This window comes from Anopheles coustani, chromosome 2, assembly GCF_943734705.1.
Source record: "Anopheles coustani chromosome 2, idAnoCousDA_361_x.2, whole genome shotgun sequence".
Lineage (NCBI taxonomy): Eukaryota > Metazoa > Arthropoda > Insecta > Diptera > Culicidae > Anopheles > Anopheles coustani.
Genome location: NC_071289.1, coordinates 82932871 through 82955927, shown reverse-complemented (window position 1 = coordinate 82955927; position 23057 = coordinate 82932871). Strand labels below are relative to the sequence as shown.

At 43.7% G+C, this 23057-nt stretch overlaps 1 protein-coding gene across 10 annotated transcripts in view; it reads right to left on the bottom strand.

Moving 5' to 3' along the window:
• The window catches only part of LOC131265820 (CUGBP Elav-like family member 4), a 337737-nt gene that overhangs the window by 6110 nt on the left and 308570 nt on the right, over positions 1 to 23057 (bottom strand). For all 10 annotated transcript variants that reach the window (XM_058268143.1, XM_058268142.1, XM_058268145.1 and 7 more), the window contains 3 exons: positions 1951 to 2191; positions 1684 to 1830; positions 1435 to 1533 (listed from right to left, as the gene is read on the bottom strand). In XM_058268143.1, coding sequence (XP_058124126.1) covers positions 1435 to 1533; positions 1684 to 1830; positions 1951 to 2191 — 487 coding nt within the window. The remainder of the gene's footprint in view (positions 1 to 1434; positions 1534 to 1683; positions 1831 to 1950; positions 2192 to 23057) is intronic.

Genomic DNA, 23057 nt, shown 5'->3' with positions numbered 1-23057 from the left:
TGAAATAAAACCGAGCGCTTCGCAAATAGCAAGAAGCGAGTGTCTGGGCTGATGATGCAGGACGCAAAAGTGGTTACGTCGAAAGTGTACCGTCACAACTCTCTGACATCAAACCAAACAGAATCATTACTTAACAAAAAATAAAAAGGGTCCCCCCGAATGAGTTTCCACCAACTGTATGTGCAGTTTAAAGGACGGGGTACGTGTGAAGCAACAACGAGATGGTTCCAATGCGCTTACCCCCACGGGAGGGGCAAAAACGGAGTATCAAAAAACGTGTGATAAAATAAGGGACCAGCAAGGGATCCGGCGGCACCCATGGACGTAGAAGTGCATGGAAGTGAAATGCAATTAAAGTTTGTTATTTGTTTTCGGGTGAGAAAGTTTATAATTTCAATGAAACATGACTCAACGACCGCTGCCGCTAGTTGGGATAAAGCTCCCTCAGCCACCCAGTCTGCTGCAACATACTTGTTGTGTTATGTTTTACTCCGTTCGTGTGTTGTTTTGTTTTATCCTCTCCTTCTCCGTTAGTTTTTATTTCAGCTTTTCAGTGCAATGCCATTTTTGAAAGAGTGCAGTATGTTTTTTGAGGCAAACAGGTAAACAGTGGACCGTTGATGCTGATCGGGGTTGATACTATTAATTTTAACTCTCTATTATGCCACTCCATACGTTCGTTATTGATATTCGCTGCAAAGCGAAAATCAACTCATTTTGGCTATCGTAGGCAAAATCTGGCTTGTGACAAAAAGTGTCCTTTTGAAATTAATTTTACAATTCAACTTTATCAGAAACTTTTAAATTCATAAATTTATGATGATTTAGTGCAAGGGAAGATGCATGAAGTGTCACAGAAGAAAACATGTATAAAATATCTAAAGTAACCGGAAAGTTAAACACATCGACACATTAACAACGAAACGGTTGGCGGGCGACGAAGAAGAAACCACGACGCGAATATCGATAACGATAGCTAAAACAAGGAAATAAAAATGTTAAACCACACGCAGGTGCACTTGTTTTAGACAAATGGTAGCAGTAGCAAAACAATAGAGATAAAATGTAGTCCGAAACAAAGGTTACAATAAATAACAATAATTTCGTGACAACGTAGGACGAGAACAAAACTGTAGCGGATATAAATTTAATCGAAAGACAAACTGTAAATAACTCTAAGTGGATAAAGAAATAAGATTGAACGTGAGGTACGATAGAAAAACACTACAGCATAGCAACAAACACGAGTGGTACAGAGAAACGCACGGACATACAAGGGCGGTGGCCGAGGGTGTAGTGAGTGGAGGGGAAGGAGGGAGAACTTCTAGACATTCACGTGGTGGCGTTTCGTGTGTGGGCGGGAGTTGAGCCTTAGAGTAGAAACAGGCAAATGCGAGGAGCCGCATGTAAAGAGGCCAGCGAGGCGGAACTTACCGACACCGGGGTACGGCTGGATGCCGGGGTAGGCGGCGTGCGGCAGGGCGGCATCTCCGTTCGGAAGTCCTTGAGCGGGTATCGACAGGTGCAGCGCATCTACGTAAAGGGCTGCATAAATTATTGTGATTCCGGCAGAGCAAACTTCGCCGTAAGGCGGGAAAGGTGGCCAAGCACCTTGGGGATGAGGGTGGACGGGTGGGTTTGGGCAGTGTGGAAAAGTGGTGGCGTGAAAGATGAGCTACTTACGTCCGGGGTAGGTCTGGGGGATTCCGTTGGTGTAGACGGCCTCGGAGCCGGCCGGCTGGCCGTTGGGCGTTTGTGCGGCCATGTTGAAGGTGGGCATCGTGGGCGACGGCAGCGAGGGGATGGCACCGTTCACCGGCTGTCCTGAACCTGCAACAAATCGAACCGAGCCGTCCGTCATCGTGGCCATCGTCATCATCATGCCGAGCGAGCCGTCGTCCGGGTGGTGCTGGTGGGCGCCGCGAGCGCCCTCCCCGGCCGGGCACTTACCGTTCAGCGCGTGAGGTATTTGTGTTGCTAGTGCGGCCATGGGATTGATGTACGTTCCCTGGGCGGTCGCGGCCGCCATGAGGGCCGCCTGCTGCTGCTGCGCGTAGGCGCCGTACGGTCCGAACTGGTTAAACACGAACGGGCTCAGCAGGTTCATATGGCCGGCCATTTGCTGCATACGACGGAGTTGCCTCTCTTTCTCGGTGTCTGCGAACTTTACCACTAAGCTAGAGGATGCACCCTGTGGAAGTGTAGGAGGACGAGGGAGGAGGGTGCGAAGGTTCACAAGAAGCGAAAAGGAGGAGGAAGAAAAAAGCGAAACCTTACGTTAATAACATAAATCTTGGGCGGCACGTAAATCATCATCCCATTAAGTGGAGCTAAACGCCAGCGCACAGCGGAACGAATAATTCATATCCATTTATATCTCCACTCCGAGCTCCAAACGAGCCACGGTTTATTGTTCTGTTTGCCAAACGCCACCACAAAACGAAAGAGATTACAACTTTGTTGTGCCACGAGGAAGCGGCTTTGCCCCGGAAGGTGCCTCTGCGTCCTCGTGGGGGAAAGGCCGATGATAAGTACATCACAACACACACACACAAACACACGAGACACAATATCGCTTGAACGAGCATTACTTTGAAGGCTGGACCGGATTCGGTGCGGGGCTTTTCCGAGGATTTATGCTTTCGCTTCAACCGCACGCCACACGGAGATCCGCTAACTAACAAGATTAATTACAAACGCTCCGGTGAAGAATGTGTGCATCTACTCCGAGGCACTCCGCGGCCAGGCGCAATTGTCTAAACATCAACGGAAAAAAAACAACACGGGCACGGGTACAGCGATGCACGGCTGACTACATCTAGTTACAGTGATTACACACAGTGACACATAAGCATTTTACAAAGAGGTACTCCCACGGGAACAATTATGGCGATTAGAGGACGAACGAAAACTGTCCGGTGTGTCCTGAGACGACTCTCAAGGAAAATTGTTTCAGTGAAACGGAGTTTTGGTGTGGCGAAGGATACAGTGTTGGACTGGAAATGTTCGACATGGCAGGAATAATTTGAATTTTATACATTTATTGTCATGGCTACCTTATTCCAAAGCCAGCTGTTATTATTTCTAAAAAGTTTTTCCCACATAAATAAATGAAAATGCAACATAAAAACTATCTCCATATTAAAAAACCAATTCTTTAGGAAGATTTATCTTTGCTTAGCCTTCGAAAACCGTGGCTTTAATAAATGTTATAAACAAATTTATTTAAAACAACTCCTTAAAGTACGAATTGATGCAATTTTTGCATGATTTTAATTTGCTTTTCAATTTTTACGTCTTACTTTTGTTAATTGCTCAAACAAGAAACAAAAAAGGAAAGTTCAAGACCGCTGTGTGTTTCCCGTTTTTATAGGCCACGCCTGTGGAGTAATTGCTGAAATTACTCTCGGTACACGATGCACACGACATGAGGTTATTGTGGAATTTTGCACCGACCCTTCGAGTTTTCCCACGAGGGAAATGGAATGTGGCACGGGCAGACAAACGATGGACCCAACCAAGTCTCACACGCACACACCTGTTGCCGACGGACGATGGAGGAAAAGAAGAGGGGGCGAACAAAACATAAAAAATCTTGGCATGCTTGTGGCTTTTCCAGTCATGCCATCGTCCGTGAAAATAACGTACTGAACGTAGGCCGTAGGTCGTGAACCATTGGGTAGCGTTTTGTAAAAAAAAGGAAGAGGAAAACACAGGCCTTGTGTATGTTTAACATACCGAACGAGAGAAAACGGAGGGGGTTCGGTTGACGTTCGTGGCTTGAATTTCCACGGTTCTCCGAACGTCACTTGACGGAAAGTCGCCCCCGTTCGAGCAGGAAAAACTATCGTTATGAAGTTTTCAATACCACCACCACCTCAACCCCGAGTGCCAACGAAACTATGAGAGTCATTTCCGTGCTGCTTCCTGACTTTTGACTGATTTTCCTTGCCACCCCCGGGAGTGGGGTTCAACTGTTGCGTCGGTATGATTTTGAATACGGAAACCTGTTGTTAGGCATTTCCATCGGAAGAGGCCCGCTGGTTCGGATTTGCACGTTCGAAAGACGATGGAGGACTTTCACCGACGTCACGTCACGTCAAAGGCATTATTATTTCGTCGTTTCGCTATCGAGCTGCTGTCTTCCTTCGACTTGGAATTGTCTTCGTCATCGCCCTCGTCGAGGTCGGCGTCGTCGTTATCTTCTTTTCAATGACCACCACCACCGCAACGGTATTGAATGGGAAATGATCCATGTGATAGAAAGGCAAGCGGCCGAAAGAAAAAGGCATCCCATACAACAAACAAAAAACTACAGGCAAACCTTCGGCCGAAAAGAATTGCCGATGAAATTGCTTTCCCCGTACGAGGGAAAAGGTAGGTTTGGCTTCCGGCGTTCCCAGGTTCGTGGATTGTCATCACTTCGTCACACACAAAGAGCATTATTAATGATGGTGTTTGGCCGGTGCGGGGCGTGGCCGAGGCCTCTGAAGACGTTCCGGATGTTTGCTACTCCGGCCCCGGTCGGTTTTTTTCATGCCCGGAGGGGGTCACAATGGGGGCAACACCGTTTCGGTGCAAAGGTGAACTAACAACGGTGTGTGGCAGGATATTATTGATTAAGCTCCCGGTTGGCCAGGTTGGCGTACCGGACGTTCGCACGGTTTTGATTCAATTACCAGCCGTCGAAAAGGCCCAAACGATTGACTTCGGTTTGAGGTGCCCTCCCTCGGGGGTTAATTGATGACAAATTGAAGAGCTTTCGGGTGGTTGGAGAGCGATCGTTTGTGGGAATGATTTATGAACTTACGGTAGTGTAGGGATTGAGCCGAGCTGGATGAATAATTAGAAAAATAGTAATAATGAACGAATTGATAAACGAATGAATTATGAATGCGAGGCAACGAAAAATTAAAAATGAAATTAATCGCTAGATAGTTGGCAACGAAAATTAGAAGAGCGATGGCCTACTACTGATCCGAGATGGATCTGCAGATGGAAAAAGATGGAACAAAGTAGACATTGAAAAACGGAAAGAGTTGAACCATCAGTCTTGTGATTGAATTTGACGAGAGTGGATAGTGAAAATGAAACAAGTAGTTGAATTTGGATGTTGAAATATAATGAAATAGAGAAATAATCCGTGAGATCACGACAATGGCGCAAGTCGGTAAAATATAATGGCGAAATATTTGAAGAGAGTGGTGATAATTAAAAGCTTTTTGTTTTTATTTTAAAATAGGAAGTGATATCTTGTTGTAGCTCTTTACTCAGAGTAAGGATGGCGTACCATATTAATAGAATACCCCATATTGGAAAGTTTATTGCAGAATAGCGATTATATGTCGCGGTTTTTCTTTTGTCAAACAATGATGCAAAATAACGTTGAATTAATATTGATCAGGTTGTTAATATAATAGCGATTGCCTTTCGAATAATGCTATAATAATAGCGATTTCGGAGAGTGAGATATATTGAGGATAAGGAGAATTAAATCTATGAGGTTAACATCAGTAACAAAAAGTGTTTCGTAAATATCGAGGTTTGTGAAAGAAACTAGATGGTGGTTTCATATCAAAGATGGATTGCTTCCATGTCATTGGAATAATTTATGTTGTTAAACTTTCTGTGAAAGATAGTGATTATTTGTCGATGTTTTACACGAATAGTGGCTGAAAATTGACCAGATTGACAAGCAATTGTTATTTCATATTGGAGTTTTACTTCAGATAAAGTTATCGTTCCATTTCGTTGGATATCATGGCTACTAAACCAAAAGTTATGAGTTTTGCATGGTTCATTACAATTTTGTCTTGTGAAACACATTTTTTTTTTTTTTTTGACACCTTCTACGAGATATCGAGACATATTGGAAAAGTTGTTGATTAGTTCTTAGAGGTTAGTTGTTATAAAAAGAGCATTACATCGTAACCTATGGTGCAAAATAGTTACACCGTGTCGTAGGTATCGAGATTATTGAGGATTGGAGTATATTTTTGGAATCGTTGTGTGCAGTAGTAAAGTATGCAAAATAAAATAGTTTCATATCTTGTCTTTGAGAGACATGGATACGATTTCATAAGAGTAGATACGATTTCTTAAAATTTTCTCAGCATGGAGGACTGAGTCATTGAGGAAATTTCTTGCAAACGGATCAGATTCAATAAGACTCTCTGTGTGGAAGATCAATATGGAGATGGGAATAAAAGATTTCAGTATAGAGATGAGAATACAAGATTTCCCGAGTGAAAGACCTCAATTACTAAGTACTTCTCAGAGCGGAAGACACAAATGAAATATTCCTTGAGAAGAAATATTGTTATTCATAGAGGTTCTCAGAGATGGCGTCTCACGTCGAGAGAATAGTCAATATTGAAAATTGATTAAAAATAGTGATTAGTTATCGCGGTTTCTCGCCAAACAATGTTAGGGAAATGGCGTTGGTATAAGTTTGCTATACTTGGTCTTTGTATCGATGAATTTTTGAAGTTCTTTTTGTACACCTTCTACATTGTGGTATTCAGATAATTTTGGAAAGGTTGTCGATTGGTTCTGTGAGGTTAAGTAGTAGAAATATCGTCACTATAGTATCACGTATCGTATGGTACAAAATAGTTACACCGTGTCTTAGGTATCAAGATTGATAAGTGTTGGAATATAATCATCGAGTCCTTCTGATTAGTAGACAAGTAGAGTAGATGCAATTTTTAAGATTTTCTCATAATGGAAGACTTAGTATTAAGGAGATTTTATAGACATTGAAAGATTCCAAAGAAGTCCTCCTTTACTAAGTGCTTATCTGAGTGGAATCCTCGATGAAGTTCCCTGAGAGGAACGGCACAGATGCAATGAGGTGGAAGACCTCCTTTAAAAGGTGCTTATCTGAGTGGAATTCTCGATGAAGTTCCCTGAGAGGAACGGCACAGTTACAATGAGGTGGAAGACCTCCTTTACTAAGTGCTTCTCTGAGTGGAATCGTCGATGAAGTTCCCTGAGAGGAACAGTACAGATACAATGAGGTGGAAGTCCTCCTTTACTAAGTGCTTATCCGAGTGGAATCCTCGATGAAGTTCCCCGAGAGGAACGGTACAGATGCAATGAGGTGGAAGACCTCCTTTACTAAGTGCTTATCTGAGTGGAATCCTCGATGGAGTTCCCTGAGAGGAACGGCACAGATGCAATGAGGTGGAAGACCTTCTTTACTAAGTGTTTATCTGAGTGGAATCCTCGATGAAGTTCCCTGAGAGGAACGGCACAGCTGGAATGAGATGGAAGACTAAGTGCTTATCTGAGCTTATCCTTTACTAAGTGCTTATCTGAGTGGAATCCACAATGAAGTTCCCTGAGAGGAACGGTACAGATGCAATGAGGTGGAAGACCACCTTTACTAAGTGCATATCAGAGTGGAATCCTCGATGAAGTTTCCTTAGAGGAACGGCACAGATGCAATGAGGTGGAAGACCTCCTTTACTAAGTGATTATCCGAGTGGAATCCTCGATGAAGTTCCCTGAGAGGAACGGCACAGGTGCAATGAGGTGGAAGACCTCCTTTACTAAGTGCTTATCCGAGTGGAATCCTCGATGAAGTTTCCTGAGAGGAACAGTACAGATGCAATGAGGTGGAAGACCTCCTTTACTAAGTTCTTCTGAGTGAAATCCTCGATGAAGTTCCCTGACAGGACCGGCACAGCTGGAATGAGGTGGAAGGCCTCCTTTACTAAGAGCTTATCTGAGTGGAATCCTCGATGAAGTTCCCTGAGAGGAACGGCACAGATGCAATGAGGTGAAAGACCTCCTTTACTAAGTGCTTATCTGAGTGGAAACCTCGATGAAGTTTCCTGAGAGGAACGGCACTTTACTAAGTGTTTTTTTCCGATCCGATTAAACAATCCTTCGAGAGGAATGGTTTGATTACTAAGTCCTCTTTGAGTATATAAAAAAGGAAGAATAACAATGGTGAGGAGGAGAGAAAGAGTTGATACATAAAAGATATTTGGAAGGGAACACGTACGTTATTAGGATCTTTTCCGAGTTGAAGGAATTCTTTGTAAGGAATGGTAAAGATTAGAAGATATTGTCTGAGAGAAAGAACAATATGAAAATTTAAATTAAAGATTCCCCAAATTCATAAGATATACATATTCGGGTGGGAGACACATTTGTAAATATACTTTCTGAAAGGAAGTATTCATATGGAAAGAGATTCCCTGAGAGGAAGACACAGGGTTCTAAAGTTTTATTTAAGTGAAGGAATAGGTGTTTGAAGAAATTCCCTATGGGGAACGTTACACATTCCACATGTGTTCCTAAATGGAATACAACCCCAGGGAAACAATTGTTATTCATTCTTTTAAATTATAACTATTTTTCGTTATGTATTTGTACATCGCGGATATGTTGGATGTGGAGCAACGAAACGGATCCTTCGAGAATTTTTCTAGTGGACAAATATATCGTAAGAAGCTTCAATTTTGAGGATGGTATCGGGAACACGGCGTTATTCATCATCACCACCAACACAGTCAAACCTGAGAATCGGCGTAACTCGGTGCTAACAAAGCTGAAAAGAACCACGCAAAAAGCAGATCATCCTTAACGTTTGGATTGAAGACGGCTGATCAAGGAGTTCAAATACGCTGCTCGGGTTTGGCCTGTCCATGTTACTATGTTTGCCTATGTTCAATATTTCCAGCACTGTTGATAATTTTTCCAGCATGTTCGAGAGCACATAGTCATATTTTCTACGGATGGACGGATGATTGGAATGTTGTTGTAGAAACTGCGGCTGAAAGTTCTGCACAGAAAGCAGATCAACTTTAACGACTGGATTGAAGAGCCAATGGACGATCAAGGACAGAAAAAGGCCTTACAAGATTGTTGTTGAAGATATTGTTTTAGAAGTTGCAGCTTGTCTCGAAGGTACAGAGCGACAATCGAATGTAGACGATGTAATGGACGAAATCTTAGCGGTAGCTTCAATCGTGACCGAGCTAAAATTTCTGTATTTGTCGAAATTATCCCGAAAACACGAGCACTATTCAGTTTTGGAGCAGTCGGGATTGATAAGAAGAAACAGTTGGAGCATACGTACGGGATAGCTGCTCGGAGCCGAACTTATAATTCAACGGAGAAGGTAGCCTCAGGATACTAGTATGCGCAAAAAAGTTGTTTACACCTTTTTGAACAGAGACATCTTTCGACCCCGGATTCATAATTATTCGTGGATGAAATTCAGACAGCATCTGGAGTGGACGCAGTCCTGAATGTGGCCTAATAGTCTGCATTGTTTTGAGTCAGAATCTATTCAGAAATGACTTAACAACTCGATCAGAAAAACTGCACCTTATATCGCATGAACGGGCATATCGCAGAATCATCAGTTGTAAAGCCACGAAGTGATTTCTTCAAAAGTTCCCCAGAGTTCAATACCAAATACGGGGAGGACAAAGGAGCGAGAATTATAATCTGTTCGTCTGTGTGCAAAATCAAATGAAGCCATCGAGTGACAGAATCTAGGTGTTATAAAGGTTATGGCGGTTGCGAAATAAGAAGCACTCCTAGATGGATAAAGATTTCGTGGAAAGTTCCCCTGCCTTTGGGATATGAGCAACTTGAACGATTGTCCCCAAAAAGGACTAGTGAATGAAGTACGTAGGATACTTATTTGCGGACGAAGATTACGAGACGAAAGAACCCAATTTAAGGGAAGGAGATTATGTAGTGAAGTTATTACCACGAAGGACTAAGAGCTACTCCACTATCTCCAGCGAATATTATACACTATCGAATAGAGTACAAAGGTGATCATCATCAATGATTTCGGACTCGTTTACTAGGAACATTAACGTAAAAATGTAAACGGTTCGGAAAACAAATTGGGAAGCAAGCCATTAAATTGCATCAGTGGCCGATAGTAATTGCATGAATGGTACTAGCAGTCCTCAACTAACAGAACCGCAAAGAATAATTAAATAACCAAGAGATAACAGGATACGGTTATGTATCACGATTGCGATGGAGAGTAGAGGTAGTGGAGGATGTAGGGATTGAGCCGAGCTGGATGAATAATTAGAAAAATAGTAATAATGAACGAATTGATAAACGAATGAATTATGAATGCGAGGCAACGAAAAATTAAAAATGAAATTAATCGCTAGATAGTTGGCAACGAAAATTAGAAGAGCGATGGCCTACTACTGATCCGAGATGGATCTGCAGATGGAAAAAGATGGAACAAAGTAGACATTGAAAAACGGAAAGAGTTGAACCATCAGTCTTGTGATTGAATTTGACGAGAGTGGATAGTGAAAATGAAACAAGTAGTTGAATTTGGATGTTGAAATATAATGAAATAGAGAAATAATCCGTGAGATCACGACAGGTAGGCTACAGGTAAATCTAATCGGTATCAAACTATAGAGAAGACCATGTAAAGTAGTTGACAAACTTGGTTTCAATTATTTGTTACATATCAAATGATAATTTATCCGTGTAAAAGAAAAGATAACACCGATCAAATTTAGGTGTTCGACAAAAAACCAACGAATGTTTAATATCATTCAATCCAAATAAATCGACAACTTATCTTCAATCCTTTCGGCAATCTGTCTTCACTCCTCCGTTGCATCACACAGGTATTCAATAAATTCGATTCTCACAATGGACGTTAAAAGCGGGACGAAAACAATGGCGCTGGAAAATGGAACAATCCGGGCCTGGCGCTTGGAGCAAGAAAATCTCTTCAAACAATAAATAAAACCGTCCATTAGGAGGAAAACCAAGAGAAGGGGCGCTGCACCGAATGCCGGTACAATTCGCTGCCGGGCGAATTCAAACAATACCGTCATCCGCACGCCTCCTCACGGACACTTGCCCGAAACTCCCTGCCAGACGATACATTTTATTGAAGAGCTTTGGTCCCTAATTGAATTGAGCTGATTCGTTATCCTCCGTGTAATGTGCACAAGGCACTCGGCACATCCACTTGAAACTTCATTCCATCAATAACACTTTTGCACCGTCCATGTCCCGCAAATCGGGCGAACTACATCTGGAGCTGGAACCGTTCGAGCGCTCACCTGCAACCCGGTGGTAGCATTTTATTTCATTTGTTTTATTTACTGAATGGAGTTCGGTGCCGAAGAAGGGGGGGACCACCCCTTTTGCTAAGTGTTGGCTTCCAGCGTTGGTTGAGCAGGGTTGCACTCTGGCGAGGTGAGTGAAAAACTCAAGGCTCAACGGACAAAAGCTTTCAATATTTTATTCATTTCCCCTCGCCTAGGAAAGGAGCACGTTGGGAGCGGGAGCGGCGAAGAACTTGGGCAACCATCACCACCACAAGTACTTCCCGTTTGGGTTCGGCAGAAAATCAACAGATAGGAAAACTTTTACCTCCTAAAGACTCCACCGCCCGGTGGGGACGAGTATCTTCCGAACACCACGTAACATCGCACCGCTACTTTATCGCTAGTTCGGTTCGGTTACTGCTCACGGTACGCTTCAAGGGGCACACAAGAGCATCCTCAGTGCTGGAGTGGAAAATGCCGGCCGTCGGGCCCAAGCGCCAAGGAAAGATGCAACAAGGCGACCGGAGAACGGTTTCCCGGCTTCCAGTCCCGGTGGGCTTGTTACTTTTCCACCGCGCGCTTCCATCGGTTCAGAGTGCAACATTGGATCACACTGTAACGAAACACAACCCCGGGCGCAACCATCTGCCGGCAACCATCACCAGCGTCATCCCCAAACGGGGTCGGTGTTTTAGTGCAAGGGTTTTCTTAGCCCGGGAAAAACGGGCCCGGTAGCCCGGGTAAGCGAAAAATAAATAAAATGTCTACTCCCCGTTCAGGCGTTGCGCTTCCGGCGGTGAGAACGTACTTTAAGGAAAAGCGCAAATATGGCTTACGGGGTTTTCGCCTTTTTCGGTACCATCGTGGCTAGCTGCTTGTTTTTCCCTGTCCTTTCTTGAGGCGGATGCAATGAGATATTTCTCTCTCTTTTTTGTGGAAAGTGCAGTGTAATGTATCTAAATTTGTTGACATTATTATTTTACTGTCCGGAGGAGTAAAGCGTTGTGGTTGTGCACTTGACGATCGTGTTTAGCGGCAGACGTGAAGAATTTGGGTGAGGAGTTTGTTCGAAATGTGTAAACTTAAAGCTCTGCAGGTTGAGTATGCTTTAATGCTGATTGAAAATATAAAAAAAATATTTAGTTCTTTGTGTCTGGCTGGAGGTTGAACCGAGAAATTTAATCCAGCAGAATGTATGCTTTCATGCTCTCGGTATCATATTTTAGAAGTATCAGAAACATCCAAGGTGTCAACAAGATCATTTATTCTAGCGGAGTAAAAATACACAAATTGATAGGATAACATTTAAAAAGCTATTTTATAAAGGAAGGTTTTTTAATTTATTTCATTTAAAACGAAAATGTACTCCTCAAAAAGTTCGTCTAAGATCCCAGTGAAGTTATCTGATTTAGAAAAAAATATTAACCATGACGATATGCTTAATATTAAAATAAGCTATGTATATTAAATTTACCAATGCATGCCTAGAAAATTTTGCTACATCAAAGAATTGAATTTTAATAAAACGAAGATAAACCCGATAATCAAAGATTATAAGTGGTTCAAAGTCCACGGCTTATGATTCCTCACAGGTCAAACATAATCCAAAGTTCGTAAACACACTTTAAAGGTAGTCTTAGGTTACGGTTTAACACCCCTCCTCTCTCTCCTCACCCTCTTGCTTCGTACAAAACCACAAATCTATCATCTTTCCAAAGCCTGTGAAATGCGTGAAATGTATCCCAGCAAGCGGTGGTGAATCCTTTTCGGGCAGTAAGCCGCATCCATTTTCCGCATCAGCAGCAAAGAAAACGGAAGGTTTTCCACATTCGGTTTCCCACCAACCACTTATGCCGCCTTTTGTTGCCGTCCAACGAGCCGCCGAAAAATGTGATATATTAGATTGCCTGCCGGAACAATCTGCTCCGAGACGCCGAGGTCCGTATCGTGTCGAGTCCGAAGCGCTTCGCCTTGGCCAGAGGCTAAAAACTTCCGCCCGTAATTCAACCCTTAGAGTGCATGGAGCAACACGCTGGTAATACGATGTGCATATAATGATAATATTCATAAATTGTCGTGACCTCGGCCGCCGTCGTCGAGTTTCCCTCTTTCGACGGGCTAGAAATGTTCTGTGCAACAGGCGCTGGCAACAAACTCCTCCGGAACACGCCTCGGAACATGCCACAAACTGGCTTGCGCTTGGTTATAATAACTATCCACTTTGTCCATGTGGTGGGTAGAGTGGTTGTGTTCGCGTTCGTGTCGGCTTTTCACGTTGTTGGAAAAATGTACCCAACCGTTGAGGAACCATTTTCAAGCGGTACGGAAAAAGGAGTTGGAAAAGGACAAACGAAATCGCACAACAAGTTGCATGTTCCGGCCAAGGAGTGAGCGTTTTGGATTTCACGCCTCAACGGAACACAAAGCCCACACTAGCGTGAATGTGAACCAACACCAGCCGGGTGGATAGTGGAGAAACAAGAAGCCAACTGGCATTAGGGTAAGTGTTTACGATTTTCCTTTTCGTCGCATTTGGTCCGTTCGGATGCTCTAAGAAAAAACACTAGCTCTGTCTACACACACACACACACACACACACACACGGCTGGAACTGTAGTCCGTCTGAGGTTTTCCCTGCATTCCCGGACATGCTTGAAATTTTTTACTTCCCTTCCCAAGTGAAACGCTGGCAAAGTTCCAAAATAGCTTTTCAAATAATAATGAAAACGATTAAATAAAGTTTAATTTTAAACGACCCCCATCAGCGTCTCTACCGGACGTTCGCCGTCACACGGTCTTACACTCGCGCCGGACCTGCCGCCGCCTGTTTTTCCACGGAAATTCCGGGCCTCTCCCGTTGGTGGGGAGCGAACGAAAATTCAAGAAAAACGCCACACCGAGATCCCTTACAGCTGGGTTTGAATTTTTCATGCGACTCGTAAGTTTGCTCGTTTGCGCGTCCGGCCCCGAACCGGACAAGTGGAAAGTTTACGCCGGGGCCACTGGCGTAGAGTTTTCTTACCCGGGTCTCGGATCTAAAATTTTCTTGCCTGCGTGCTTTTTCTTGCTCAATACACTGCTTTTTCCCTCGATTAGGGGGCGCGTGTGCGTTTGGTGAATGTTTTTTCCCTCCTCTCATCGCTGATTTTACGACGGCCTGTTAAAGATGCCGATTTTCCGACCAATCTTTTCTTCTGCCCACCAAACTACCTCCGGAGGGAAAGCATTGGTATTTTTTTTCTGTATGCGTGAAGGACCTTGTAACCTTCTCTTTGTGCTGATGGTTTTTTTTTCCCTGACACGGCCAGCATGTTTCTGCCAGCACTTGGTCCATGGAGAGAGCCCTAAAAAAGTACACATAATTAGGTTATTAAAGGAAAAATTGATTCGCTCATCGTTTGTACCGTTCGCGACCGATGGTGGCAGAGATTCCCTTTTCTTTTTTGTGCTGCCCACTAACGATGGACGAATGGATCGTGTGGAGAGTGGAAAGTAAACGAAAAAAAAAACTGAAACATCGGAAAATGTTGGTCCAAACGAACAGAGGAGGTGGGCAATGAGCCGTTCGGAATCGGGGTGTGTTTTTCTTTTTCTCCCTTAAATTTGGATGGGGGTATTTTTCCCGAACCCGACCTTCTCGCTCGTCATTTTACGCACCATCATTACGCGGCACGAAAAATTGGTCGGCCGCGCCGGAATGAGGAATGATTTTTCGCTCGCCCCCGCTTGTGTAGGAGGAAAAATTAAAAATCATGTACCATTTAATATCGTTTTACAGCGGCCAATGAGCTACCGACATTAGTTCGCATCCAGCGCTTGGCTTGGCTTGGCCGAGGCTATTTACAGGGACGCGGGCAAACAAAAAAAAGTATAGATCAAAAAAGGAAGATTCGTGAGATGTTGAAAGTTTTAAAACCATTCGCAAACACGCTTTCCCATTTTTCTCGTGCGCTTGGGATCTTAAAGAAAAAGCAAATGACGGCAAGAAAACAGGGTGAAATTTTTAAAGGTTCTCCTTTCTCGTGCTGCAGATTTTGGAGTGATTGGTGAACACATCACAAAAAAAGCATCCCCCTAGCAAGAAGATGGATGGCGGTTGCATGCATTTTGATGGTGCGCCGGAGAAAATGTGGATAGTCATGAAAATCAATAAGCTATGAACATTAATCAAGATGATGCCGTGGGTTGCCCTTTAATGGGGGTAAAAGTTACCCTTTTTCTGCTTCCTCACTATTAAAGGGTGAGTTTTTTAAATTCCTTTTTAGGTTTGTAGCAACTCATGTTAAAGTTGGTGTTTAAATTTTGCAATCTCGATCGAAGAATCACATTTTACTACATTTAAATTCAATTGTTTGTGAGGGCTTTGTGGGTAATGTTCGACGAAAGCAAATACTTGGCGTTGCGACCAGAAAAAAACGGGGTAAATAAAAATTGCAAGAAAGTTGGAATTCTCTATCCGTCCGTCAATTGATGGAATTAAATTTTCCTTCCCTTCACACAGCCCGGTGAACGTGAACGATGAGCAACGGATCGTTTGTGCAAGGACGACTAGTTCCTTTGGCCAACACACTAGCGGCAAACACAGACACACCTCGTTCCATATTGCCCACGGAATGTATGTGCATCCGGTAACGGAAGATGACAGCGACAGAATGTCTAACATTCGTGAACGTTACTGTCAGCATGGCCAGAGCCGACGAGTAGGGGCATATGGCCAGGAACCGGATGTCGGAAGCGGTACTTCAAATTTTAATCAAATTACTACCTAATTCAATATCTTCGCAAATCTTTCCCCCCGGGGAGGGGGATATCCGCGCTCGGGTTCACCGAATTATACGAGCTTGTCAGCGGTTGTCGTCCTTGGCATCGTCTGACGTTTACGTTCACTCGTCGAAACTTCCACGTTCGGTACGTTGTGTACGTAGTAATATCGGGACCGGCGGATATTGATATTCGTTCGCATATCCCTTCGGACGTCTTTTTCTTTCCTTCTTCCTTCGGGAGGAAATTCCTTTGCTACCACCTTTTTCAACTGACGTGTTTTCAGGCAGGCGAAGAAGCAGAAAAAAATATGAACCACATCTCACACAGCTCGAGTCTTCGCTATTTAGATGTAAACTAAAACGAGATGCTCACGTACGTCCCGCGGTGGTATTACTCCGGGTCTCTCCGGGGGGTTCAGCTGGCTGTAATCGAAATCGAATAACTAGTGGCACGATCGATTGATTGAACCGCAAGCCGATGAAGAGCCCTGGGAAGAAGCGAAGCGAAGAAAACCCGGCGTACACAGGAAATGTTTTTCCTTCGCCAACCAATTTGGCCACATTGCATCGCACTCCATATGGTGGATCGATATACTATTTGCGGTTCGGGGATGAGGCGGGGGTGCGTGTGGGGAAGTGTGTCTGGATCACTTCCCGTCGGTCCGAGCGATAATCGAACGTGCGAACGTCAGCAAAAATGATTATCTTCGCCCGCGGGCGAATGCTTCGGACGTCTTGAAGTGGGACACAAAAGAGCTGCAAATCGTACAACATTGAATACATGTAGAGTGTGTTGTGACGCTAAGCGTCTTAATCTGACGGTTTTGTCCTCTACTTGTACTTTAATTTCTTTAATTTGTACAATCATTTCGTCATTTAACACGTTGACTGCCATGGGTATGATTTTTGAATAGTTCTAAAAAGTTTGTGTCTCATAAATAAATGAAAATGCAACAAAAAGAATATAGAAATATTGAAAATAAATTCTTTGGGAAGCTAAGTTTTGGTTTTTTGGCCTTCGAAAACCGTCGGTTTGACACGTTGAGTACCACTTCAACCAAAAGTGGGTGACAGCAGCAACTAGTTCTAAAAAGTTTGTGTCCCATAAATAAATGAAAATGCTGCATACAAATTATAGTAATATTGAAAACTACTTCTTTGGGAAGCTTAGTTTTTGCTTAGCCTTCGAAAACAATCGGTTTAACAAATATTATAAACAAATTTTAATTTAAAAGATTGTACAAAATATTGTGCTTAAATATAAATAATAAATGTTGTATACAAATTTCATCAAAAAAGATTGAACTAAAAAGTGTGCTAAAAACGCTTGGAATTTAAATCAATGGACAATAATTGGACAAGATTCACAAGCAATTGAGAAGGAAAATGAGATTAAACATGAAACTATAAAAAAGAGACGTTTATAAATAATGTTAACATCTGCAGCAGTGTATAATTCTTCCCAAAGTAAGTTAAGCTTCGGAAACAACTTCAAAAAACACGTGCATTCTTGACTTTCTTTCGTGTTTGCAAACCATACATAAACGAGAAAAAATCCCACAATGCAGTGCCGCATTTTTGTTTCTTCTCCACGAAGAAACGGGGGTTCTACGGGGAGTACGTGGGTACTCGAAAGTCTTCATGCGAAAAAATCATTCCCTTGTCAGAAAGGAAGATATTCTCTTGAATGTTTCCGTCACATTGGCTTCAATTTGCCTTTTCCTTCGGGTTTTTTTTTCTCCGATCTTTACTCTCGGCGCAAGAAAATGGAGCATTGTAGCCGGGCATCGATGTCCTTCGAACCTGGGGTGGGAGAGGTTTAGCTAGATCGTGCATGAGTCAGCCCGACAGAGGTGAAATCGAGCAAAACTGTTCGTTAGCGTTGCGAGCACGGTTTTCCACGTCCACACGTTCGTGTGTTTGCTGATGTGTCCCGGTGAAATGATACGTCACAGTCCATTGAGTTTTATATGAAAATTGATAGAAAATGTGTGCCCTCTGCAGTTGGTGGAGCAGCGCTGTGGAGAGTGCTTGTCCGCTCGTGTGCGATTTCTCGAGGGCGAGAAAGCGACGGGCGAACCCACCATTTGCTTTGTGATGTATAAATTATTACATATTTTTGCCATTCCCATTCTTTCAAGGATGCGAGAGGAGGCAGTGTGAGTGCAATTCATCGTTTTCCCGCCGTTCAATGATCCTTGCTCGAGTGGCACGTCCCCGTTTGCATGACCAATGTTCTTTGTCCGGCTACACAGCCCTCACACACAGACACACACCCTCCCACAGTGGCAGGAATGTGCACGAAGTTTTTCAAACATCATTACATTCCATGTCTCAAATAGCGAGTCAATTGGGTGAAAAATAAATTTTCAGTGCGCTCGTGTGGAAACGGTACGAGTCGCAGTCGTTTTGCCACGTTCCACGCCATTGCTGGCGGGTTTAAACTGCTTTCATCCGTCCGCTGGAAATTGCCGTTCGTGCGACGGTTGAGCATTCGACGGCCCTGGCCCACGCTCACGTGCAAACGATGTATGACAAATGACTGGTACAAAGTAGTTCGCACCCCATGGAAACGTATAATTCTGGGGCAATTTTTCTTGGCCCACTTTTCTTCGCCCTCGCCCGGCTCCATTTGTTGCACTTAGCACTAATCCTTACAGCGAGCGAATACACGGTTACGGTACCCGTTCGTCTCGGTAAAATTAATGAAGGATTTAATGGCGGCGTGTTTGCGTTCCAAATGAAAGCAGCCAGTGTTTTGTCCGCGTCTCGCAAACGGCGTGTAATCTACGTTGTGTGTTTTTATTCGACAGCGCACTACAATAATTACACCAGAGAGAGTTACTACCAAGGCAGAATTTCTAGGAAAAAGAAACCAGCTTTCGAACCACCGTTTGATGATGTAAACGGAAATGCTACCGAGCCCTCGAAAGGCTGCTTCTTAAATGATTCCAATGGGTTTCCCCGTTCATTCACCAAACGCTGGTTGGTCCTTATCCGCTTATGAAAGTTAAAATACTTTCCCCCCACCTTTCGTCGCAATCAATCGACCGCTCTTCTTTTCGTTACCGCTTGTTATTTTCTTTTTCCATTTCTTTATCTCTCTATTTTCCCAAGATTTCAAGACTGTTGCGCCTAGCGGAAGTAAAGTATGACAAAAGAAAAGTATGACGAACAAATTGCTTCTCCTCCCGGCGCCATCGCTTAAAACGTGGAAGTGCAATAATTTATTCATCTCTTCGCATTATTGTTGCACCCACTTTTGCACCCCCGGTTTACCCGGCCAAGCGCTCGCTCCATTATCGAAAGTGACATTTAAAAGTCTTCGGCCGAGGGGGGGCAAAGTGGAAAATCCGGTTGCACTTCACTTACAATTACTACCGCGGGTCCAACGGTGTTGGCTGGGCGTGATTTTACAACCGTTGGTCAGCGGCAACAGCTTGGTGTTGCCGTTTTGTACCATTGCGGCGCAGTTGGAAAACCAAGGCGAATGAAAAATAATACCCCCGATAGGCTTTGCGAAAGTATTTGTATTTTTCACCATTCGCTTGTTGTTGCTCTATACATTTTAGCGTAGCGAAAACTTTCGTTTACTTCTCACACTTTTCGGATGTTATTGGCAGTCGTATCCGGTGTTGGTGCGGCCTGGCAGCTGTTGCTGGCAGCTACATTTATATTGAAGGCGCGGTTTTTCTTTGCCTCGCCATTAGAATAGCGAACGGAAGGAGGAAAATATCGCGAGCGCAAAGGAAGAAAACTGACAGCGTATCGAACCATGGGATTGTGTATTGCATCGGTTGGGTTTTGGAAAATTGATTTTCTGTTAACTTTGTTTCCCGTCCTTCGGAGGAAAACAAAAAACGTAACGGGAAAGCTGCGCCCAAGAAGCGCCCCGCAAAAAACCCCCGAAAACGTTCGAAATGAAAGTTTTCCGCCATCCGTGTACATATCGAGGGAAAGTTTTCGGCACTGTTTTGAAAGGGAGGATTTTCCTTTTTTGTTGTGTTTTAAAGTAAATGTAGTTATTTCGAGCAGGCTTAAATTCTTAAGTGGGTAAAAGTTTTGAGAGCCCGTTTGCTTTGTTTTTTTTTCAGTTGTTCCATGAAGACCCTTTAATGCGTTTTGCTGAGTTGTTTTGTAGCGGCTTAAGGGTTCTTTAATTTGAAAATGAGTTTGTGTTCCGTGCGTTTCTTTGCTTTCGGTGAATGGTTACAAGTAGTGTTATTAATTGAAACCGTCGAGGTTGGTTGAATATTTTGACCAACTTTTTTTTTCTAACCTAGTAAAGTTTTTACCGAAAGGCGTTAGGTAATTTGTCTATTGAACAAACATGGTTTGAAAACACAATTTTAAAATATGATAGAAGTACTGAAAATCACCCTGACATTCATGAAAAGAGTGGCGTTGCAATAGCTTTGGCATAAATTCCGATGGAAATTGGTATTCAAGCAATAAATGCACCGTTATTTACAAGTCTCAAGCGGAACCGATGGACTTGTCGTGAAACATAAAGCAAGAACGCTCCGTTCGGTTCGATTCCAGCGTTCATCTACAACACAAACAATGCACATCAATTTCGATCGCTCATAACTTTCCATCTAACGCTTTGTGAAAACAAAACTACAAAAAAAAAAAAACGGACCCAGTACATCCGTTGTAAGGCCACCGCTTTTCGCCTTTCTCGTAACGAACGCTGCCGAAGCATCCTGTTGCCGGCATCCTTGAGGCAACGGGATAAAACTCAATGAACATAGACAACAATCGACTTGCGATGGGAGGAACTGCCTTTTCGCCCTCGTTCAACACATGAACCTTGGTCTAGGGGGATGGGCCCTGGGCAACCCCGTCTGGACTACTTCTGCAATTACAGTTTATTTGTTTGCATACGTGTTGGTTTTTTTTTCTCCTCACTGCCGCCTGATTCACGTCTGCTCATCCACTCAAACTGCTCATCCCGAGGGTCGTGGCGCAATGCAAATGAAAGAAATGTTTCAAGTTTGAGCCGATGCCCGTGCACTCGACGGCTTGAAGCGCAAAAATAGGAAACTCATCCGAAGAAACCCTTCGAACGATAAAATGTTGCCGGCATGGTAACGGCACGTTGCTGGACCTGGTTTTCCTCTCCACGACTCCTGGACCGACAAGCGTGCACAAAGCCGAAGAAGTGTGCACTCGATATTTATATGTAGATTTGTTTTTAAACCATAAAATTCCGACTCCATCCAGCCCTTTATTGCCACCAGAGTCGGGTAGGCCTCGGGGGAGCGGATGGCGTCGTGGGTAGTTTTCCATTATTACACAATATGTACGATGAAATGGAGCACCCACGGATGGTTTTGCCCAACCGGACGGATGGTCGAGTGAAGGTAGCTTTGGTTTTGAAAAGGCGCTCAGCACAGGGTGGGCTGTTCCGGCTGTAGCGAAAGGACCATTTCCTGAAACTTGCAGCCTTTCAATGGCGTGCAGATGCGGTTCGGTATCTTTGGCAACTCCCTTCAGGCTGTTCCAACGTTGCGCTACGGGGTTAACGTATCACCCGGATGGCGCACGGGGTGTACATGGGTGTTGTCTGGTTGCATATCGTGTTTTTTCCTCATGTTTTAGTAGCTTCTCCAGGATGATGTTAACCCTATACGTACACTCTTCTTGACAAATTGCTCCCGGCGTCTGATCAACCGGAGCACATTCTGCCAAAGAGGTTTCGGGGCAGTGTTTTAAACCAACCTATCGGCAAGTTGCAGTCTTAAGAGGCTTAAAAATCATCCATCAAGCTTTAGGTTCGCTTTCTTGCTTTTCCACAAAAGAGCACGGTTAGTTGAAATGTGGGAGTTGTGGAAATGGTTTATTAATCGGAATATTTCAGCACGAGTTGAGAATATTATCTTTGGTGGAATAGATTTGGGACTTATTGAAAGCAGTTATTTAAGTTTACTTTTATTTTTATGAAATGAAAATTTTGTTTATATTTTTCATAGAATATTTTTATAACACTCATTGCAAAACCACTTGTTTGTAATGAGTAAACTTTAACAGTTAGTTGAACAGTGTTGTTTTATCTTACGAATATGCTTATGCGCATATATGTATTTAATTTGACCCTAAAACTATAAAACTCACTTAGAAATACATCGTATATCGCACCATTACCCTTTGGAGGAAGAGAAAATGGTGTGCATTCACATTTATTCTCCTTCATAGTCTCAAGAAGTGCACTTTGGGTAAAAAAGGGAAAACGCAATGAAAACGCTTCCAAGGATGGACGGGCGGTGCGAAAATCATGAACAACTCTCCCTTGTCAACGCAGAGAAGCGACCGTTTCCAACCGAATCACCAACAACTGCTCGGCGTCGGATGGCAATGGAATGCACCGTGCGGCGTCGGGAAAGAAATATGGGTGTGAGAAATAGAATATTCATGATTCAATTTGTAAACATCAGCGAAAACCTCGACGGCCTTCTGGCAGGGCGGGTGCAAAGCTGTTGCTGAATATATCGCATTACCATCCTATTTTTTTTTTTGGTTTTTTGGGTCTGTCCAACACCCACCCGGTGGAGAGACACCCAAGCTAGCCCCCCCCTTCACCCCGATCTTTTCACACTTGACGACTTACGGGATGGCGCTGCATTCGGTTGCAAGTTTATCTGCATCTGATGCGACTCGTCCCGTTTTGCATCGAAATGTTTGTTGGGTGTTTTGTTTTTCCCCGCTGTGAACGGAGGCTTAGAAGTAGCCGCAGTCGGTGCGGGTTTCGTTTCCATAACGTCGCTTATTTTATGCCTTTTTTCCGTTCCCCATCCCTGCGGTAGCGGGGAAATGAGATGCAGTTTCATTTTCTAATTTGCATAATCGCACGACAAGCGACCGATCTCCGGTAACTCAACACTTTTCCGGAGCCGCTCGCCCCAAGTTGGACACCGAGGCAAGTGTGCAAATCTGGATTTTCACTTATAATTTGTTGATTATTTTATGCGATCTTTGCCACTGCCGGAATCGGAAGGTCGGCCCCCCGGAGGAGACATTGGCGGAGGCGAACCGGTTTGCAAAACCACTTAAATCCGGGATTAAGAGTATCGTTGCACGAGGCTCTGACCCCATGGAAGCACTCGCCAGGGCGCATGAAACCGGTTGAAATCTGTTCTCATTATATTTCCAAAAGATAAAACACAGTTTAGCACATATTATGCGGCGACAAGAATATGTTTTTGTCCAACGGAAGACGTGGTGTGCC